Below are 20,990 nucleotides of genomic sequence, written 5' to 3' on the forward strand. Positions count from 1 at the left end.
GCTAAAAATCGAAGGTGGAGTATGTGATAGCTTATAGGAAAAATTTTGGGGATTAAAGGATCCTAGGAGGATCCAAGTTTTCTTATGGTTAGTAGCAAATAAATACTACCTATTATTAAGAGGAAAAGTAGATTGATGGGCGGAAGCCCTGCTCTATAAATGTAATAGCGAGCCAGAAATAGTGATGCATGTGTTAAGAGATTATGGTAGAGAGGTATGGTAGCAATTGGGAGAGAGAAGTTTTGTTTCGGATTTTTATGTTCTGCGAGGAAAAGATTGGTTTTGATGGTGTTTAAGTAGAAAGAAAAGGAAACGGAGGATATAGCGTTTAAAGTTGGATGTTTTGGAGTTGGAGGAATAAGGGGTTGCTTGAGGATGGTTATAAACCCCCTAACAGCCCGTGCTTGGTCATAAATAGCTATGTAAATGAAGTAGAAAAAGCTATTTGTGGATTGTACTTAAGGAATCTAACAAGGCAAGAAATAAATATAAAGTAGATAGCACCACAGGAGGATTGGGTTAAATTGAATACTAATGGGGCTTCAAAGGGACTGGCTAAATTGGCTAGATTGGTAATTACAACTGAAATTGGCTAACTACCTTGGTATACAATCTCTTATTGTTGAAAGTGATTTTTTTTATCTATTGTAAATATTTTTGTAATGTAGTTGATGAGTTGGATGTGACGTCTAGTCTTTTGGAATTTGTAAGGAATTAGAAAATTTTGTTAGAATTAGGATACGACATGTATATAGGTAAGGTAATGTTTGTGCTGATAAGCTTGCCAATCTTAGCTTTGAGTTAAAGAATGTGGTTACTATTTTTTGTGAAGTCACTTGAGAAAGTACAAGAACTATATTTTTGTTTCATGGGAGTGTCTTTCCCACGAGCAGTGAAGATATAACAATATGGGTTTTAGTCTTGTACTATTCACAAAAAAAGACTAAAATTATAAATAAGGAACGAAAAACCAGATGGTCACTAAACATATTAAAGTAGCGGCTCAAGGTCAGTTGATCGAACTAGGATCAACTCAGAGTCAAATTAGTCATATTAAAATAATATAATATAATTAAAAATAGCAAAATATAACAACATTAATAATCACTAATAACAAAATATAAGAAAATATAACAATAGTTTAATTGTAACAATAACAAAATATAATAACATTAAGAATTTTGATCTTTATAGTTCATCATTAACTAAAATTAATAATCATTGATACCAAAATCATTATTAAAATTCATTTAAATCTATAGGGGTTGATATATTAGAAGTTAAATGAAAAAAAATAAGACTAATAATAACATAATCATCCAAACCGATTCATTGCCGATTTTCATCGGTTTTCACCGTTTCACTCCGATTTGATCGTTTAACTCCCTCCTTGTTTAACATCCAAACTAAACCAGGCCACCAGGTGGTTCACTAGTTTTTTGATTGAATTGGTTGGTTCAGTCTAATTTTTTACTCTTTGATGATAACATGTACAAGCTGATGTGACAAGCTTAATAGGCTTATTAAAAAATTTAGGCCTAACATTTTAATGGAAACACGCTTTCAAAAAAGCTTGCGCTTTGAGCCTATTTCTATTATATACTCCTAATAAATTGTGTAGTCTATTCCCAGCTCTGGTCATAGGCAAAAAGAGGAGGAAAGTAAATATGTCATGTATTAACTAAAATACCATGCCTAATTTTCAATATTCCACAATTGCCCATCCATGAATATGCCCTAACTGCTATGGCATCATCCCCGTTGGCTTTTGCCTTTCTGCTTCTTCGCCTCTCTGCTTGCTAGCCGCTGACATCTGCGGAGCACCTCCAGCCGGCGCCGCCGACTCCACTGTCCTCTTCCCAGGTACCATTTTCTTTTTTTTCAGTTCCTTAACATAAGCTGATGCTGAGAACAATGATTTTGTTTGATTTGTAAATTCAGTTGGATTGGATATTTCGGATATGCTTCAATTCATCCTTTCTAGAAATTTCGAAAATAATCCCGTCTGCTCGTGCTCTGTGTTGATCTTGGCTTCTCATTTTCGTTTTCTCTGGCACAACAATGGCATAACTCCACCATACTCTTTTTCTCTTCTTCTTTTGTTCTTTTTGACGTGACTTTACCATACTCTTTGACAATTTATATATAATTTTTAGCTGGATATCTGGTTGGGTTTTTCGGAAGTAAATACTTTATTCACGGTTTTCATGCCTCCACCATTTCTTCTATTCGGCCAATGGTTTTCCCCCTTTGTGGTTTTTCTTAATCAAGTTCGGGCAGGGTTGGCATACTTCAATTTTTAGGATGACGAATTGATCATTTTATCAGATACGGTTGGTGCATTCTGTAAATATGTTATCATAGAGCAGCACGTGGAACTCATCCCTAGGTGTGGATCTTGCTGTGGTTATGTGGTTAATTATGCTTACTAAGGCTACTTTGACAGGTTGTAGACGTTTGAGTAATCATGAAGGTAAGGTCATCTGTGAAGAAGATGTGTGAGTTCTGTCGGACAGTTAAGCGTCGAGGACGTGTATATGTGTTATGTACGGCCAACCCTAAGCACAAGCAAAGACAAGGCATGTCAACAGTTGCTCAAGCAATGTCATCTCATACCGTGTATGTGTTACTTTCTCAGTTATGATTGTGGTTTTGGTAGATGGTAGTTTCCTTCTTGATGGGCATGTTGCAAAATTCTCATCAAAACCCTTGGCTTTTGTTTATAGGATATCATATGTTAGTTTAAGTTTCTGCATGCTTTCTTTCTGTGGTAGAAATTCATGCACACATGTATAGATGCTTTCTTTCTGTGGTAGACATGCTTGCGCACTTGTATGGATTTTATTTGATCAGTGGCTCATCATGTTTCACAGTTAATTTTGCTTGTTTCACTAAGTCATTGGAAAGGGCACCTTTTTTTGATGGATCAGGATCCTTAGAAATTGAGAGGCTGAGTTCACGTTTTTATGATTTAACCCAGTATATTCTGTATATACTCTTTCTTTCATATTTTTTTCTTAAAAGCTATGGGAGAGCGTAGAAGCCACAAGCATTGGCTGGGCCCAATATGCAAAAGTTCGAGAATAAGCCTTTGTTCAATTTTCCTATGGATACTCAGGCAATCTTCCCTGAAAACTTTTGCTTTGATCAAGCCACAAGCAATCACCACTATTCCAATAGTGCTGTAGACACCCATTATGGTGTTCATGACATCAAGTCACAAGCATTCACCTTTGTCCAAATTTTGCTCTTGATATCCACTTTAGTGTCCAAGACTTGTTCCTCAAATCAACTTCTCCATTTTCAAATTCATCTTTCTTTCATCAATAACTAGAAAAATACAATGCATCAATCGATGCCATCTCTTTTAAAGATTTTCTTCTTCTTTGAGGACAGAAAGAAATGAATAGTAAGCTAATGAATGTACTTATGATAAGGAATGGATAATTTTAAAGCTTTTGGTTGAATTGATTTTTGTGGCTGAAGAAATCTCCAAAATTGTTGAAATGTTTTGGCCATCTCCAGAAATTAATTTCAAATTTTATTTTGAATTCAATCAAAGTAAGAATTTGTCATATTAGAGAGATTTGTTTTTGTACTTAATCAAACTATGCATTTTCATTTCCCTCACCCTCATTGTTTTAAATCAATATCAAAAGCATTTTTGGGAAGCATTGCCCAAATGCCTCCCCCAAGGTTGAATCAATGCCGATACTTGGGTTTTTCTGAGATTGGAGCTTTTGAATGTAGCTTGCATGCTCTCATATAGTTATTGCCCATTCCAAAGGAGGAAAAAGTGAAACAGGGACTATATTGGGTTATATTTCACTGTCAAGTAGTGATGTGGGTGATGTTGATAATAGATCTGTGTTTGAGTTGACTTGGTTGGATAGAAGATATTAGCAGAAACACACCTCAATTTCAAGAGGTTTTCTGATCCTATTTTGATGAGCTAACATTTTAAGTTGGGAATATTTGAATGCAATATGAGTTGTCTTTTTTGTTTTCTACAATCTATAAGCTTTAGGATAGGAAAGGAAAGGAAGGTGTGACTGAAAATGATATTCGATAGTAGGCATGTGATAGAAGAGATGTTTTAGGGGAAGATATGTAAAAATATTTGCGTCACTTCCGGGTTAATTCTAACAAGAACAATATATAGGTCCGTGGAAGTCTGATAGAGGTGAGGCTATTTGATCATGCTCATGAAGTCTTGAGAATTCTATTTTGTTATAAATTTATGATTATTATTATTATATTGAGATTTTTATTTTATGTCGGGCCCTGCATCCAAGAAAAGTAAATTCAAGTTCTTGATTATTCTAGGAGCGTTATCACATAGCTTCATCTATCCAGACTTCCATGGATTTCTCGCAATAGATTCCAATCTTGTAATCCAAGTCAGCATGAATGGCAATGTTGAACTTCAGTAAGATCGCTGCCGGTATTGCCAATGTGAGGTTTGTTCCTTTGTTGAAAGTGCAGTTGGCCTTTGGAAAGGTCAAGGTAGAGAATGCTGGTTGTAATATTAGGGAGGATGGTGAAAATGAAAATCTGACTGATCAAACAACAACCTAATACCTCTGTACGTTGATGAGTCTCATTTTTATCTTCATATTCCTCTTTTTCTTCTTTAGTAATGCAACCACTATCGTCTACCTCTCTTTGTTGAAGGCACCGTACTAAATAGTTGACCGCATTTTCATTAAAGAATTGAACATTACATGGGTAGTTTTGTCAGCAATCTCCCTGAGGTTTAACATCCTCATTTGCGCCCGTAACTCGAATGACAAGATCAAAATCTATTAGGAAAAGGATAGATCTGTGAAAGTGTAATAAATATGGGTCATATGATGATATCCCTGAAAGTCTTGTGAGTTCTATTTTATTTGTTAGATTTAGAAAGTTTTATTTTATATCAGGTTCTGGTGCATTCATTTCACAATTGAACAATCTAGCATGTTGCCTATTTATCTTTATTTTCTTATTTTGAAAGATCAAGATCTTATTCATTTGATCTATTAAAGAATAGATCAGTATTGTTAAGTTTTTTTTTTTAATTTTTTTCAATTGATTTTCACATTATTGATCATTTTAATATTTTGATCAGCGAGTATGAAATGTTTAGAATTAAAAATTAATAATAATTTTTTATTATTATAATACAATTTTCTGTTTCCTTTTTTATTATATTCTATTGATAATGATAATTAAAAATGATTATTTTGATACATTTTATTGTTGAAAAATTTAAAGATCATATTTTATTATTCTTTAGAGGAATGGTATTTTCGGAACGCTGTTTTCAATTTCTTTTTAATCTTTTACATAACCAGGCAATTTCTCCTTATCAAACACCTTTTTCTTTTTTTGATACAAAGGAAGGCTTAAGCCTGAACAGAGAAAATTAAAAAAATATTGGGGATTAAATCCCCAGTAACAAGCACCTTTTTCAGTTATACAAGCAAGCAGACTGGTAAAACTGAAAAGGGGTGTGTGTATCAAACGCCTTTTTCGGTTATACCAGTCTGCTTGCTTTGAGCTTATATTCTGTAAACTAAACAGAACTTATGGGCCTGTTAAATCATGGGGCCAGAGTTGACAAGAGAAGGGCCAAGGGAGGAGGATCAGGGCCAAACCAAAACGCTGATAATAATAATGCACATGGGAAGGGCAGAATAGGAATAATGCTGGTTAACGATTTATGATTAGGTCAGATTAGAAAGTGGGGAGCATTACAATGAGGTCCCAAACAAGAAAAATAATTACTAAAGAGTTTTAATAACAACATAAGCAGCTTGTAATGATAAGTTCCAAAGTAGAAAATGACAATCTCTGAGACTTGTTTTGTGATTATTTTTTGGGATCTCGTCGTAACTCTCGCTAGAAAGTGGGGGTTGGGGGAAGCAATGTAGCGTGAGGAGTGGGCCTTGTCTCTTGAAAATCAGCCTGGAAAGGATTTTCTCTTTTGGTTCTTGTTAATTTTCTGTTTTTGAGAGTTAACTTTTTCTTAGCAGTAAGAGGTAGGCTTCCTAGCTGAGTGATACAGAGTGGGAGAGATTAGTGATTGTCTACATTTTCGAGCAATAATAGAGGATAGCCCCAAATATAGTTTCCCCAAAATCATCTGATTGTTGCAGGTTCTACGAGGATCCTTAGAAAAGTCTGTTATTTGAACAAAATTCAGAGTTGGTTTAATTTATATGCTCTATTGCTCATAATGCATACCTGATGCCACCGTCACAAGCTAGGTTTATGATGCTTTTTACTTTCCTTAATGTTTCCCCGTCGCCGAAACGATTAGTTTTTGGGAATTTATATCTTTCACATGCCAAGAGCATCACCAAGTTCTTACTGATTTCCTGTAAAATGCTGAAATAATTTCAGGTCCTCAGAGCCAAGTGCCAAGCAGATTAGTTTTACCAACAGCTCACGTACAGGCCTGGCTTCCCTTCTTCCTCAAAGGCACGGCCTCTCTATGTTGTATGGATGGAGGGTGGGCCTGGCCTCTATTCTGTCTAAAAGGTAAAACAAACACGGTTAGCGCCTTGGAATCCAAAGATTATGTTGGAAGCAGTGACTTACTATGAGAAGAACCTCATAAATAATTACCACTCTTGATCAGGGCCTTTGCCTCCCTCCTTTCTTTCTATTGTTTATGAAGTCTAGCTTTGCTTTGTTTTGTTCACTGTTAGAAGGTAACAGGTGCAGCAAGACTTATGTGGACCCTTTAGTATGCATTCTTGGTATTATTTGGAAAATGTAAAACTTTGGTACAGGGCTTTTTGCCTGTTACAATCTTTCTTGGGTCTTCTTTTTATTTTTTGTTAGTATTGGCCTCACCTTTTTAGGGAGGAAAACAAAGTTTGACTCCTAGGAAGCACATGATGGGAGAAGCAAAAACTTTTTAATACGCTCCAAGCCTCTAAAGCCTAAAGTGGTTTGAGAATATCCTTAGTAATTCACCTGAAAACTTTTTAAGGTAAATACATGCATCTGCTTGATGTACATGAAATGGCTCCCCATGAGTATATAATATTGCTTCACACCAAATAGAGAGGCAAGTGGGGTTCAAAGAAAGAGGTCTAATTAATTTCCCATAATGCATGCTTCTACAATGCTGCTCCAATCAAATACAATCATTACCCAGCCATACCCTTTGGTATGGCGTTCTTTGCTTATGTAGTCCCAATGCATTTGCTCAACAAAAAAAAAAAACAAAAAGAAAAGCAGCAGCAGCAGCCTGATATTCAATAGTTTAATTTATGGGCGGAGGGTAATTTTATCATTTGATTTTAAAATTTTTATTTTGGTTTTTAAATGAGAAAAAAGAAGAATAAAAAAAAATCAGATATTGCGTTATTGTTACTTAGTCTAAGTGATTTCAAAATATTTATTTTATAACTATATGATCCCAAATATGGGTTACAAATGCGTACCTTATACATATTAAGAAAGTTATTTAAGTCAGGTTTTATTTTTAAAAGGAAAAATTCCAGAAAAAGCCCTTGGAATACGCCAAATCCCAGATTGGGCCCTTAAATTGGGTCAAATGACCCAATCTGTTATTTGTGAAATTCAGGCGAATTGACATTTTTGCCCCTGAGCAAAAGTGAGTAGTTATTCTCTAAACAAATCTAGGTAACGCTTACACTGTTCTCGTGATTACAAGATTCGTTGTAATTAATAATAAGGTACCTGACAATAATAAGATATTTGACTATGAAAAAATGAGTAGTTATTCTCTACACAAATCTAGGTAATGCTTACATTGTTCTAGTGATTACAGCATTAGTTGTAGTTAATAACAAGATACCTGACTATGAAAAAGTGAATAGTTATTCGCTATACGAATCTAGGTAACACCTAAACTCTTATAGTGATTCCTTGAATCATTGTAGTGAATGAATAAATAGGGCAAAATTGTCAATTCGCTGAATTTCACAAATGACAGATTGGGTCAATGACCCATTCTGTCATTTTCGAAATTTAAGGACTCAATCTGGTATTTCCCATATTCCAAGGACCTTTTTTGGGATTTTCCCTTTTTAAAATTGATTTTTTTATTCTAAACTTAATTATCCTTAACAGTTAACGGTTAGTCAAAGTCATGCCTCTTCACCTGACACACATGCCAATGGATCAACCAGAGACTTTTGTGAGAAATAAATATTTTATTATATACAGGTAGTATATTTTAGTATATTTTAGACTTCTATTTAATAACAAAGATAATATTTTCTTGGGTTAATATAATTTTTTATTCTTTAAATTTGTTCTCATTTTGGTTTTGGTTTTGGTTTTTCAAGTTTCAAACCATAGGTTTTAGTCTCTTAAAGGACAAAATAGTCTATATTTTTATTAGATTATAAAAATCAATGTTTTAAATTAAAAAAATTGAGGGACCAAAAGTTTTGAGGAACCAAAGCCAAAATAAATACAGATTTATGGAACTAAAAATTACATTAACCTTATTTTCTTTATCAAATTATAAATGATTTCAAAAGTAATTTGAATTATAGTCAGGAATGAATTTAGATTTTTTTTTTGGGCCATGGATTTGGAATAATTTCACATGGGAAGGCTTTGTTTGGCCTTTTTTTGTTTTGTCCTGACTTATGCATGTACATTATAATACTCCTCCGGTCCTTAATATAAGACTCATTTAACTAATTTGATTAGATTAAAAAAGTTAAGTAAGTTAGTTAATTATAAGAAATGTGATACGTTTTTCCTAAAACACTATAATCATCTTTCTTAATACCATCTTTCCTTCTTATAATTGATTATAGTTGAGGAAGTATCCATAAGGGTAATTTAGAGAAAATTGATAAATATGAGAAATAGGTTTTATATTTAGGATCAAAACTAACTCAACAATTGGGTCCTATATTAAGGACAGGAGGAGTATATTCATTTGCTTATTTCGTAATTAATTTATAAATAGCTTATTTTAAGTTTCAACATAAGTTAATTTAGTGAAATACTTAATTTGATTCCCAACGCGTAAATCAATTGTCTTCTTTATTTCTTTTCTTTTTTTTCACGTCAAGATATTAATATAATTCCTTGACTTTGATACAACAATAACAAAATCTTATCTTTCTAGGTCGTCTCTATTATATGGATCGCATGACACTATTAAACTTTATCAGCAATCACATTTTTGAATAGGTTTTTATTATTAATTTTAAGAAAGCAAAAGTTATATCATATATACAGATTTTTATTTTTTAAAATAACTATTTAGCTTCCAATGTATAATTAAGACATCTAATTAACATCAATTCTCCCTTCCGTTATATAAAGATAAATACTTGTGTGTATCCTGTCCGTTCACTTTTATTGGGTGGGCCAAGTTTTTTTATTTATTGGTTACAGGTATTTTAGAAAAAGATATATTAATTACTGCCATATTTTTGTAAATTGTATTATATATAGGAATACCACATCCTCCAAATTTTTTTTCTTATACTACCTCCGGTCTTAATTATAAGACTTCGTTTTTAGACTATAAACAAGATCTTATAATTAAGATCGGATATAATAATTAAGAATGGAGGGAGCATAATATATTTCCAACCTGACTGCCTTTTCATATGCATATATGTGCACAACATAAGTCCTTTTCTTCCAACTTATTTTTCTAAAAAATATATAAGTCCGTTTTGATAATATCTAGAACATTTAATATTTTTTCTATTTTTCTCTTTAGTACAATTAAATTTCACAAATAATTATAATTAATATATTATAATTACTGTAGTATTAATTTTTGATAAGGGTGTATATTTGAAAAATACTACAATTTTTCCATCTTTAATGATGTAACTACTATTTAATTGACCATAAACTTTTGTTCCTGTCGTGGTTAAAATCAACTTATATTATGAATAGGACGATTGAAACATTAGTTGCCTTGGTATTATGGAACGTCTTAGTTTCAAAAAGTTTGGGTGCCAAGTGCAATGAATCATACATTTCTTAATCACCAACTTTTAACCTAATTCATTAGTAATAATTTATACTAATCAATCAAATGTTTTGGACAAAACCCACGAAGAAGATTAAAACAAAGGGGGAAAAACAAGAAAGAGAGAAAGATTGTTTTCTTTAGTCAACGTAACTATTAAAACAAGAGTAAACTATTGAAACAACCTTTCTAAATAAACCGATAAATTTAACTTTTTCATAATAACTTTAAAAAATAACTTTTTATAACCAAACCATACTAAATATAAATTCAAATTATATCACAATCATCTACACTAACTAATTATATAATATTGTTATATGTGATAGAAAAGAGCAGCACCCAATTACACATCATATCACAGATAAAAACAATTTTCTTAACTCAGTCAAATACAAAGTATGTAAGAAAAGATCAATCTTATCTAATATGGTTATAAAACAACATATAATATAGCCCATAAATCAAAAATTAAGAATTAAATCTTAATTCATACTTTATAATAAATTCATAAACAAATCACATGTGATCATAGGTCTCTGATCAACTACCAGCACACATACCACAATAGTACATTCAAAAGACATAAGACATAATAATGCATGAATCAATTAAAAACAATTTATTCTAAGATGGCAATATACAAGATACAATATAGCTCATAAATCGAGGTGACGCTACAAGTCGTTAATGTAGCTTTACTCCTCCTAAGCCTTTCCTGATGTCTTTCCTCTAAAGCTTTCACTTGAAAAATGTTAAACAATAGAGATGAGATAACGTCTCAGTAACTAAATCCTTACCTATTATACATACTAGCATGGGCTAGTGAGGTGTCAAGTGAGATACACAAAGTTAATAGTAATTAATAGACATTTATTTAATAGTTTAACTCACAATAACCATATAAGTCAAATAGTTCCGCCAATCTCATATAGCTGATAAATTTCAGAAGAGATAACATACTTTTCATTTTATTCAAAAGATATAAATATCAAATGCAGATACCATGTCATATGCAATCCATAAACCCAAATCTATCTTTATATCCTCCTTATTTCTGCCGATTGGACCCATGGGTTAAATTCTTTTCATTTGACTGACTACTCTGACAAACTCATCACACGAGTCATATGGACAGGCCAAAGACCACATAGCACTCGATGGACCATGGGTCCCCCTCGAAGAACTAGTGGGGTGTCGTAGTCCCTCGAAGAACTAATGGGACAATAATAGTGGCCAACCATAGAGTTCTGTACGAAAACTAATACCACGTGATAAATATATAAATATCAATAACTCCAATCATCTCCTTCTCCCATCCAAACCAGATGCACAGGGTTCAAAATAATATATCTATATGCATAATCAACCGAATTCCAAAATAACACCTCATAGTCATAATCATTAATTTCTAACAATACAAATTATTTTAATTATTTTCAAAATAATATCTCACAAGACAGTTCATAACACCTCATAGTCATAATTATTAATTTCTAACAATACAAACAATTTCAATATTTTTCAAAATAGTATCCTACAAGACAGTTCATACTAAAATAATATATGTATATGAAACTTGGTTATAAAATCACTTACAAACCACATACCAATGCATGTAATAGATAGAAATTTAGTTACCTGATCTCCTAGCTAACAATCAAGTACAAATGAGGCCCGTACTCAAAAATACCACAATAGAGTTTATATCTACAATTGACATTAAAATATTATTTCTATAGTATTAGAGTAAACTACTCACAAATTTCTAACATTTAACGCTCCCTCTAGCTGTTACTCCAAATTCTAACTCGAAAGATTTTTTTCAAGGTTTGGGGTAAGAACATATATATGATAATTTATATTCAATTCATAAGTTCTCTTAACTTACGTTATCTTTAATTATTAAATTATATCATTTGAATAACCAAATTCACAACCTAGATAGAAAACCCTCAATATGAATTAATTTATTCTTATTATAGAAGTCTAATTATTAATCCAACCGTTAAATTTAATGTCTTACATGTCACAAGTTTACTCTCTAAATTTTGGATTAATCCAACAGTGAAAAAATTTAAACACTAATTTACTATCTAGTATTTTGTCTACCATATCAAAAATAAATAAATAAAAATCGTACCTAATAACTTGTAACTCAGGGATTCAATTGACGATCTAACCGTCGAAACTAACGAGCATGAAGTCTAGGACTAGTTGACCAAATTACAGCTTGATCCAACGGTTCACAAACTCGTAAATAGCACTTTACTGAGACTGTCTCAATTTTATGAGAAAATTATTTAATTCATCTTTAACTCTCCCCTACTACCACCTATATATAGGCTCCTAGAACTCCCTCTTTTCATCATCTAGTCGATGTGAGACTTCTTAACATTGTTATTTTATCCATTTTCTCACACACACACATATCCACATATATAAAATCAGAATTATTTTACTTACATGTATGTATTTAACCTCTATCTATTCTATAAAAATTTGTTTAAATATTAGAGATATGAAAATCAGGATGTTACAAATACTCTAACCATTTATTTTATCTAAATTATAGAAACCTTTTCTCTATTTTGAAAATTTATATAAACCACTCTTGAAATTAAATTTAATGTATACAAATCTTCCTTACATATTTGAGATTTCCTTTTCTTCTATCCAACTGTTAGGTGACCATTCAGTTTAACTTTTAAACTTCAATTTTGACCAAAACACTCCTCCTTAACATAAAATTTATTTTTGACCAGTATAACATAGAAGTTATTTAAACATTTATATTTATCAAAAAATAAATTTTGATACAACAAAAAAAATAATTTTAATACTACCTCTGGTTTTAATTATAAGATCTTGTTCATAGACTACGAACGAAGTCTTATGGTTAAGACCAAAAATAGTACATGTATTTTCAACATTTTAACTTTTAATATGCAATAAAATTTATTAACTTGATTATATTATAAAATTTTATAATTTTAATTTTTCACAGTAGGATAAAACTTATTTATTTAGGTTTCTTTTAAATGAATAGAATATATATTAATAAATATTTTTTTCATCATATAATATAAATTGTCTAACTTTGAGAGGCAATAAAAATCATTTAGTTTATTATTTAAAATAAAAATTTTGTTAAAAATATTTATAATGTGTTTAGTCTATTATATATATTTAAGAACTAATCAAATTTTTATTTAAGGTTTTTATGTCTATATTAAATAAATTAATTAATTTTGTATCCCAATATGATTAAAACACTAAATAAATAACTATTTGCAAAAATAAAAAATAAAATTAAGGAAAAAGAAAAATATTTAAATTCTTTAAAAAAATTTAGTCAAAATTTAGGGATTTAGTATTTGAAAGGGTAAATTAATAAATAAAAAGTATTTTAATATAAATTTTAATTAAAAAAAGGTATCTTTTTAGAATATTCCTAACAGAATTAACAGTTTGGATTTAAGTATATGTTTTCAAAATAAAGAGGAGGTTGATATAATTAGGGCAAAATGCAAAGGGGTTGTAGTATTTTACTCTTAAAACAAAGAAAATTAAATTAGATGCAATATTGTAAACTAAAATATAAACAAAAATGTTAATAAGAACTTTTTTGGCCAATGAGTAAGAGTTAAATTTTGAAAAAAATTTAGAAAAAAATTAAGAATATTAACAAAATGTAAATAATCAAAGAAATACTCCCTCCGTCCCTAATTATAAGATCTCTTTTTTTGAATGAATTTGTCCCTTTTTATAAGATCCCATTTGAGTTTATCTAAACATTTAATGTATTGTTACCTATTTTATCTCTAATAAATTTCATATATTACATTCTCTCTCTATTTATCTCATTATTACTCTCTTACATTTATTAGGGGTATATTTGGAAAAAAAACTTACATTTGTTACATATTAATTACTTTTAACTAATTTTAACTGTTTTCTTAAAAAGCGTAATTTGGCCAGAAGGTTCTTATAATTAGGGACGGAGTAGTATGCTGCTAATAATTAATTTTCAAGAATAAAAAAATGCAGTTAAAATTAGTTGGACCAATAAGAATGCTAGACATACTAATTTTTTTTCTAGAAATACCCTTAATTAAAGAAGATATAAGAAAATTTAATAAATACCATGGATAAAAACCAAATCATGGTTTTAAAAGTACTTTTACAGTATACGAAGTAAATATGTGGAGGAAATTACCTCATTTTGCGAAAAAGTGTTTTTTAAAAGCACTTATTGGTGTTGCCAAACACCCCTTAGATATCGTTTCTTATAATAGGATTAAGCAAATCCTGAATTCTTTTTAATAAAAGGGACCCGAGGGAGTAAAAATATATTTTTTGTTTACTACAGATGCTAAATACTTAATTAATAACATACATTTTGTTATTTATAATATGAACAGCATCAAATTTTAGCAGTTAAAATTTATTTATGTATTTTTTAATGCAATAATTATAAAAAAGGTGAAGACACATCTAAATTTGTGATATATCCAGCATCCTGAAATGTTTTTCAGGTGCAACCAGCACCTTAACAGAGTTTTTATGTAATTTTACACTTATCACTTAAAGGTGTTAGATGTCTCAAAAAATAATTTAGGATACTGGATACAATGAAAAAAAAATGTCAAGGTGTTAAATATATTAAAATATAATTTAAAATGCTTGATATACATAAAAAATATTTTAAAATGCTTAATACACTTGAAAAATATGTCAATGTGGTGCAGGTAATTTAATCCACTATGACGTGTTAGATGTGGAGCATGGAAAATGGTTAATCCTGTTGTAAAACTACAAGAAATAAGGAGAATGAAGAGTAGAAAAGAAAGCAAGAGATAGAGAAGACAATGGCCTTTTCTCATTGAAAAGGCCATTGTCTTCTCTATCTCTTGCTTTCTTTTCTACTCTTCATTCTCCTTATTTCTTGTAGTTTTACAACACGTTATCAGCACGACCTTGCTCTGAAAATTTGAGGTATAAACCCTTCGTAAGATGATGCACTCTTCTCATCGTCTAATTATCTCCTTACTCAATCATCACAATATATATCCATGTATTGACTACATATTAACTTTATATTATCTCCTTTCTTAATTATCATGTTTTATATTATATAATGTTACTCTATTGTTCTTTTCTTTACATTTTAATTTTTTTTTCATTATGTTATATATATATTTATTTTATGTTAACATTCTGTTTTATTTTAAGTCATTTTATTTTTGTTGTCACATTGTAAAATATTATGTTTGTTTCAAATAATTGATGTAATTTATGTATCATCTCCATTTGGTATCTATGGTATTTTACATTATTTTATCTGTGTTGTACTAACTCTCATATACATATAATTTACAGTGTCCCATGTTGTTTTATCTATATTGTACTAACCCTTATATACATATATATATATATATATAATTTACTGTTGTTTTATCTATATTGCACTAACTCTCATATATATATATATATATATAATTTACACTGTTTATATATATATATATATATTTTCCTATCATTCTATTTGTTCGTATTTATTTATGTTGTTTATATATGTTGTTTATATAATTTATTTATAATAAGGCCTAATAATTTATATGTTGTTTATTCATTATTTATCAATTTATATTTATTTCGTTTATCTCACTGTAGCATTATTTTTATTTTTATTTTTAGTTTAATTTTTATTATATATTAGTTAGTCTATTGTAATATTTATATATTTATTTATATTACCGCATTTACATTACCCCCTTCCCCCTATATATATTTATATATACATTGTCTCTATATTATTATTGTAACTAATTATTTGTGTTGTTTATTTTTTTTTTCCCTCATATATGTTTATTTGTCATTGTTTATTTATTCATTTATTTTGTTTATAATTTTAAAGAATAATTTATTTATGGGTGACTTTTGAATCCTAATATTTTATTTATTGTGTTTCAGTGTGCATCAATTTTATTATAATTCTAATTTTTGTTATTATCATTTTAGTTTGATCCATGGCCAATCTTACCAAACTCGAGTTTACGGCTCTTGATATCACTGGAAAAAACTATTTGTCTTGGGTCTTAGATGCTGAAATCCACCTAGATGCCAAAGGTCTAGGAAGTACTATTTTACCTGGAAATGAAGCAACTAGCCAAGACAAGGCTAAGGCTATGATTTTCCTACGCCACCATTTGCATGAAGGGTTGAAAGCTGAAAACCTGACGGTAAAAGACCCGTTAGAATTGTGGAATAATTTAAAAGAAAGGTATGATCATCAAAAAAGGGTAATTTTGCCTAAAACTCGTTATGAATGGATGCATTTGAGGCTCCAAGATTTTAAATCTGTGACTGAATATAATTCAGCAGTTTTCAAGATAAGTTCTCAATTGAAATTATGTGGTGAGAAAATAACAGATGAGGACTTATTAGAAAAAACATTTTCAACTTTTCATGCTTCAAATGTGCTCCTGCAGCAGCAATATCGTGAAAAGGGTTTTAAGAAATATTCTGAATTGATCTCATGTCTTCTTGTGGGTGAACAAAATAACGAGCTATTAATGAAAAATCATGAGATCCGTCCCACTGGATCAGCTCCATTCCCTGAAGCGAATGTGACTGTACGCAATAATCATCATACACGTGGACGCGGTCGTGGTCGTGGTCGTGGCCGAGACCGTGGTCGTGGTAGGGGACGCACAAATTACCGTCATTATGGTGGGGGAAGCAACAATTATAACCCAAATACCCACCAAAAGAAGAAACTTGGGGATGGGCAGAAAAAAGATAAGAATGGCCCTTCAAGAGTTGTTGAAAATCAATGTTACCGGTGTGGCATGAAAGGACATTGGTCACGTACCTGTCGTACGCCTGAGCATCTAGCAAAACTTTATCAGGCTTCTATAAAAAGAAGTTCAAATAATGTGGAAGCGAATTTGACTTTTCAAAGTGATGATGTGGAGGCAAATTTTGCATACAAAAATGATAATATCAATGAGCTAGATGATGTTAATGGCCTTGATGCTATGGCACATTTGGATGTGGCTGATTTCTTTGAGAATCATGATTAGAAGAATTTGGATAATTTTAGTTTGCTTTATTTATGCTTTTTAATTTAGTTTATGTTTATTTATTTCTTTTTTTTTAAGAGTATTATTAATCATGATGTACTTCGAATTTATATTAATGAATGTTTTTTTTCGGTGAAGAATATGGATGTTTCTCTTCCTTTTGTTGGGCACAAGAATGAAGATATATGCCTGATAGATAGTGCTACAACACACACCATACTCAAAGATAGAAAATATTTTTCTCATCTTACAATAAATAGTGCAAGCGTCAATACTATAGCGGGTAATACAAAACTAATTGAAGGCTCCGGAAGAGCAATTATAATATTACCCAGAGGAACAAAATTTGTTATTAATGATGCTTTATATTCCTCGAAGTCTCAAAGAAATTTATTAAGTTTTAAAGATATTCGCCAAAATGGATATCATATTGAGACTATAAATGAGAAGAACATTGAATATTTGCATGTTACAATGGTAAGAAATGGAGAAAAATATGTCATGGAAGAATTACCGACATTATCTTTTGGTTTGTACTATACAAATATTAGTACAATTGAAACATATGCTACGGTAAACCAGAAGTTTACTGATAAAGATACGTTTATTGTTTGGCATGATCGGTTAGGCCATCCCGGATCAACTATGATGCGAAGAATTATTGAAAATTCACATGGACACCCATTGAAGAGCCAGAAGATTCTTCAATTTAAAGAATTTTCATGTGCTGCTTGTTCTCAAGGCAAATTAATTGTAAGGCCTTCATTGACAAAAATAGGAGTTGAATCTCCTGCATTTCTAGAGCGTATCCAAGGAGATATATGTGGACCTATCCATCCACCATGTGGACCATTCAAATATTTTATGGTTTTAATAGATGCATCTACAAGATGGTCCCATGTGTGTTTGTTATCAACACGTAATTTAGCATTTGCTAGATTACTTGCTCAAATAATTCGATTAAGAGCACAATTTCCAGACCATGCAATTAAGACAATTCGTCTTGATAACGCTAGTGAGTTTTCATCTCAAGTTTTTAATGATTATTGCATGGCAACTGGAATAACAGTAGAAAAATCTGTTGCTTATGTCCACACTCAAAATGGCCTAGCAGAGTCATTTATTAAACGCCTCCAATTGATTGCTAGACCAATGCTTTTGAGAACAAAACTTCCTATTTCAGCTTGGGGACATGCAATTCTGCATGCAGCAGCAATTATACGCATCAGGCCAACAAGTTATCATGAATTCTCCCCGTTACAATTGACTTTTGGTCGAGAGCCAAATATTTCCCATCTTAGAATTTTTGGATGTGCGGTATTTGTCCCTATTGCTCCACCACAACGCACAAAGATGGGACCTCAAAGAAGGTTAGGGATATATGTTGGCTATGAATCTCCTTCTATAATTAAGTATTTAGAACCATTAACAGGAGATTTGTTTACAGCACGTTTTGACGATTGTCATTTTGATGAGACAATTTTTCCAATATTAGGGGGAGATAATAAGCAGCTGGATAAAGAAATCATATGGAAAGCATTATCATTATCTCATCTAGATCCTCGTACACAACAATGTGAACTTGAAGTTCAAAGAATAATTCATTTGCAAAATATTGCAAATCAACTGCCAAATGCATTCACTGATCCTAAGAGAATTACTAAATCTCACATTCCAGCTGAAAATGCTCCAATTAGAATTGATGTCCCAGCAGGACAACTAGAAAGCGCAAGTGAAACCAAACCACGCCTGAAGCGGGGTAGACCAATCGGTTCCAAAGATAAAACTCCTAGAAAGAAAAAAGGAGCAAATAATCATGATGGTCATGATAGTCAAATTAAGGAGGCAAGTCCTATAGGAGAGGACCGAAACATAACTAATCAAAAGACCTCAGAGGAGGCTCAGGTACCTGAAAATAATGAAGAGATCTCAATAAGTTATGTTACTACAGGAAAAAGATGGAACCGAGAGAACACAGTTGTTGACAATATTTTTTCATATAATGTTGCTGTTGAAATAATTAATCAACATGAGGATCTTGAACCTACATCAGTTGAAGAATGTAGACATAGAGATGATTGGCCAAAATGGAAAGATGCAATTCAAGCAGAGTTAAATTCACTTTCAAAGCGTGAAGTTTTTGGACCTGTAGTCCATATACCAAATGGTGTGAAACCAGTTGGATACAGATGGGTCTTCGTGCGCAAACGAAATGAGAAAAATGAGATTGTTAGATATAAAGCACGGCTTGTAGCACAAGGATTTTCACAAAGACCTGGTATTGATTATGAAGAGACATATTCTCCTGTGGTGGATGCAATCACTTTAAGATATATAATTAGTTTGGCAGTCCATAGAAAACTTGAAATGCGTTTAATGGATGTTGTTACGGCATATTTATATGGTTCTTTAGATACTGAGATTTATATGAAAATCCCTGAAGGATTTAAATTGCCAGAGGCATGTAAGAATTCTCGAGAAAATTATGCAATTCGTTTGCATAAATCCTTATATGGATTAAAACAATCTGGAAGAATGTGGTATAACCGACTTAGTGAATATTTGTTGAGAGAAGGTTATAAAAATGATCCAATTTGCCCATGTGTTTTTATAAAAAGAAATGGATCAGAGTTTGTTATAATTGCTGTCTATGTGGATGATTTAAATATAATTGGAACTCCTGAAGAGCTTCAAAAAGCAGTTGATTGTTTAAAGAAAGAATTTGAAATGAAAGATCTTGGAAGAACAAAGTTTTGCCTTGGCTTGCAAATTGAGCACTTGGCAAATGGAATTTTCCTCCATCAATCAACTTATATTGAAAAAGTATTAAAGCGATTTTACATGGATAAGGCACATCCGTTATCTACTCCTATGGTTGTAAGATCACTGGATAAGGATAAAGATCCTTTTCGTCCTCAAGAAGATGAGGAAGAACTTCTTGGTCCTGAAGTACCATATCTCAGTGCCATAGGTGCATTAATGTATCTTGCTAATTCAACACGACCTGATATTGCATTTGCTGTTAGTTTATTGGCAAGATTTAGTTCTTTCCCAACAAGAAGGCATTGGAATGGAATTAAGCATATATTTCGATATCTTCGAGGGACAATTGATATGGGATTATTTTACTCTAATGAATCAGAATCACAATTAATTGGCTATGCAGATGCAGGATTTCTATCAGATCCACATAAAGGCAAGTCTCAAACAGGATATTTATTTATTTGTGGAGGTACAGCGATCTCATGGCGTTCAACAAAACAAACTTTATCAGCTACCTCATCAAATCATGCGGAAATAATTGCAATTCATGAGGCAAGTCGAGAATGCGTTTGGCTGAGGTCAGTGACTCAACATATTCAAAAAATGTGTGGTTTTTCCCTTGAACAGAAGATTCCAACAGTATTATATGAAGACAATACAGCATGCATAGCTCAATTAAATGGAGGATATATCAAAGGAGACAGAACAAAACATATTTCTCCAAAGTTCTTTTTCACTCATGATCTTTTGAAAAGTGGTGATATAGATGTTCAACAAATTCGCTCATGTGACAACCTTGCTGATTTGTTTACCAAGACACTGCCGACTAGAACATTAGAGAAGTTAGTGTATGGTATTGGAATGCGCAGGCTTAAAGACTTAAAATGATGTTATCATTAGGGGGAGTAAATATTGTGTACTCTTTTTCCTTCACTGGGTTTTTGTCCCAATGGGTTTTTCCTAGTAAGGTTTTAATGAGGCACAATACTCATTATGGACATCCAAGGGGGAGTGTTATGAATATTGCATGAGTGGATGTCCATAACCCCTAACCCTTAGAATTCTCATAGGATTCCTCACCTTCAAGTGTCATAAACTACATAACCTCCCTAATGAATGTTTTTGGGAGGAGTTTCTTATTGTTAATGCTATTATGATGTTCTTTA

The 20,990-nt window shown here is 31.4% G+C and overlaps 1 protein-coding gene and 1 long non-coding RNA gene across 2 annotated transcripts; both read left to right on the forward strand.

Moving 5' to 3' along the window:
• Positions 1–1,711: 1,711 nt before the first annotated feature.
• Positions 1,712–6,556, forward strand: LOC114735291 (uncharacterized). The gene is made up of 3 exons (XR_003739258.1): positions 1,712–1,863; positions 2,447–2,619; positions 6,388–6,556. It is a non-coding gene; the product is annotated as an uncharacterized LOC114735291 (long non-coding RNA).
• A 9,995-nt stretch (positions 6,557–16,551) lies between these two features.
• On the forward strand, positions 16,552–17,061 carry LOC114736350 (uncharacterized). Its single transcript, XM_028924171.1, has one exon. It carries the CDS (start codon positions 16,552–16,554, stop codon positions 17,059–17,061), a length of 510 nt encoding a protein of 169 aa, XP_028780004.1.
• The last annotated feature ends 3,929 nt before the right edge of the window (positions 17,062–20,990 follow it).

The sequence above is a fragment of the Neltuma alba genome, unplaced genomic scaffold (assembly GCF_004799145.2).
Source record: "Neltuma alba isolate B1F8T4 unplaced genomic scaffold, ASM479914v2 tig00000444_pilon, whole genome shotgun sequence".
Taxonomy (NCBI): Eukaryota; Viridiplantae; Streptophyta; class Magnoliopsida; order Fabales; family Fabaceae; genus Neltuma; species Neltuma alba.

Coding starts and splice junctions, on each gene's coding strand:
- LOC114736350 (XM_028924171.1), top strand. CDS start 16,552: ATGAAAAATCATGAGATCCGTCCCACTGGATCAGCTCCATTCCCTGAA.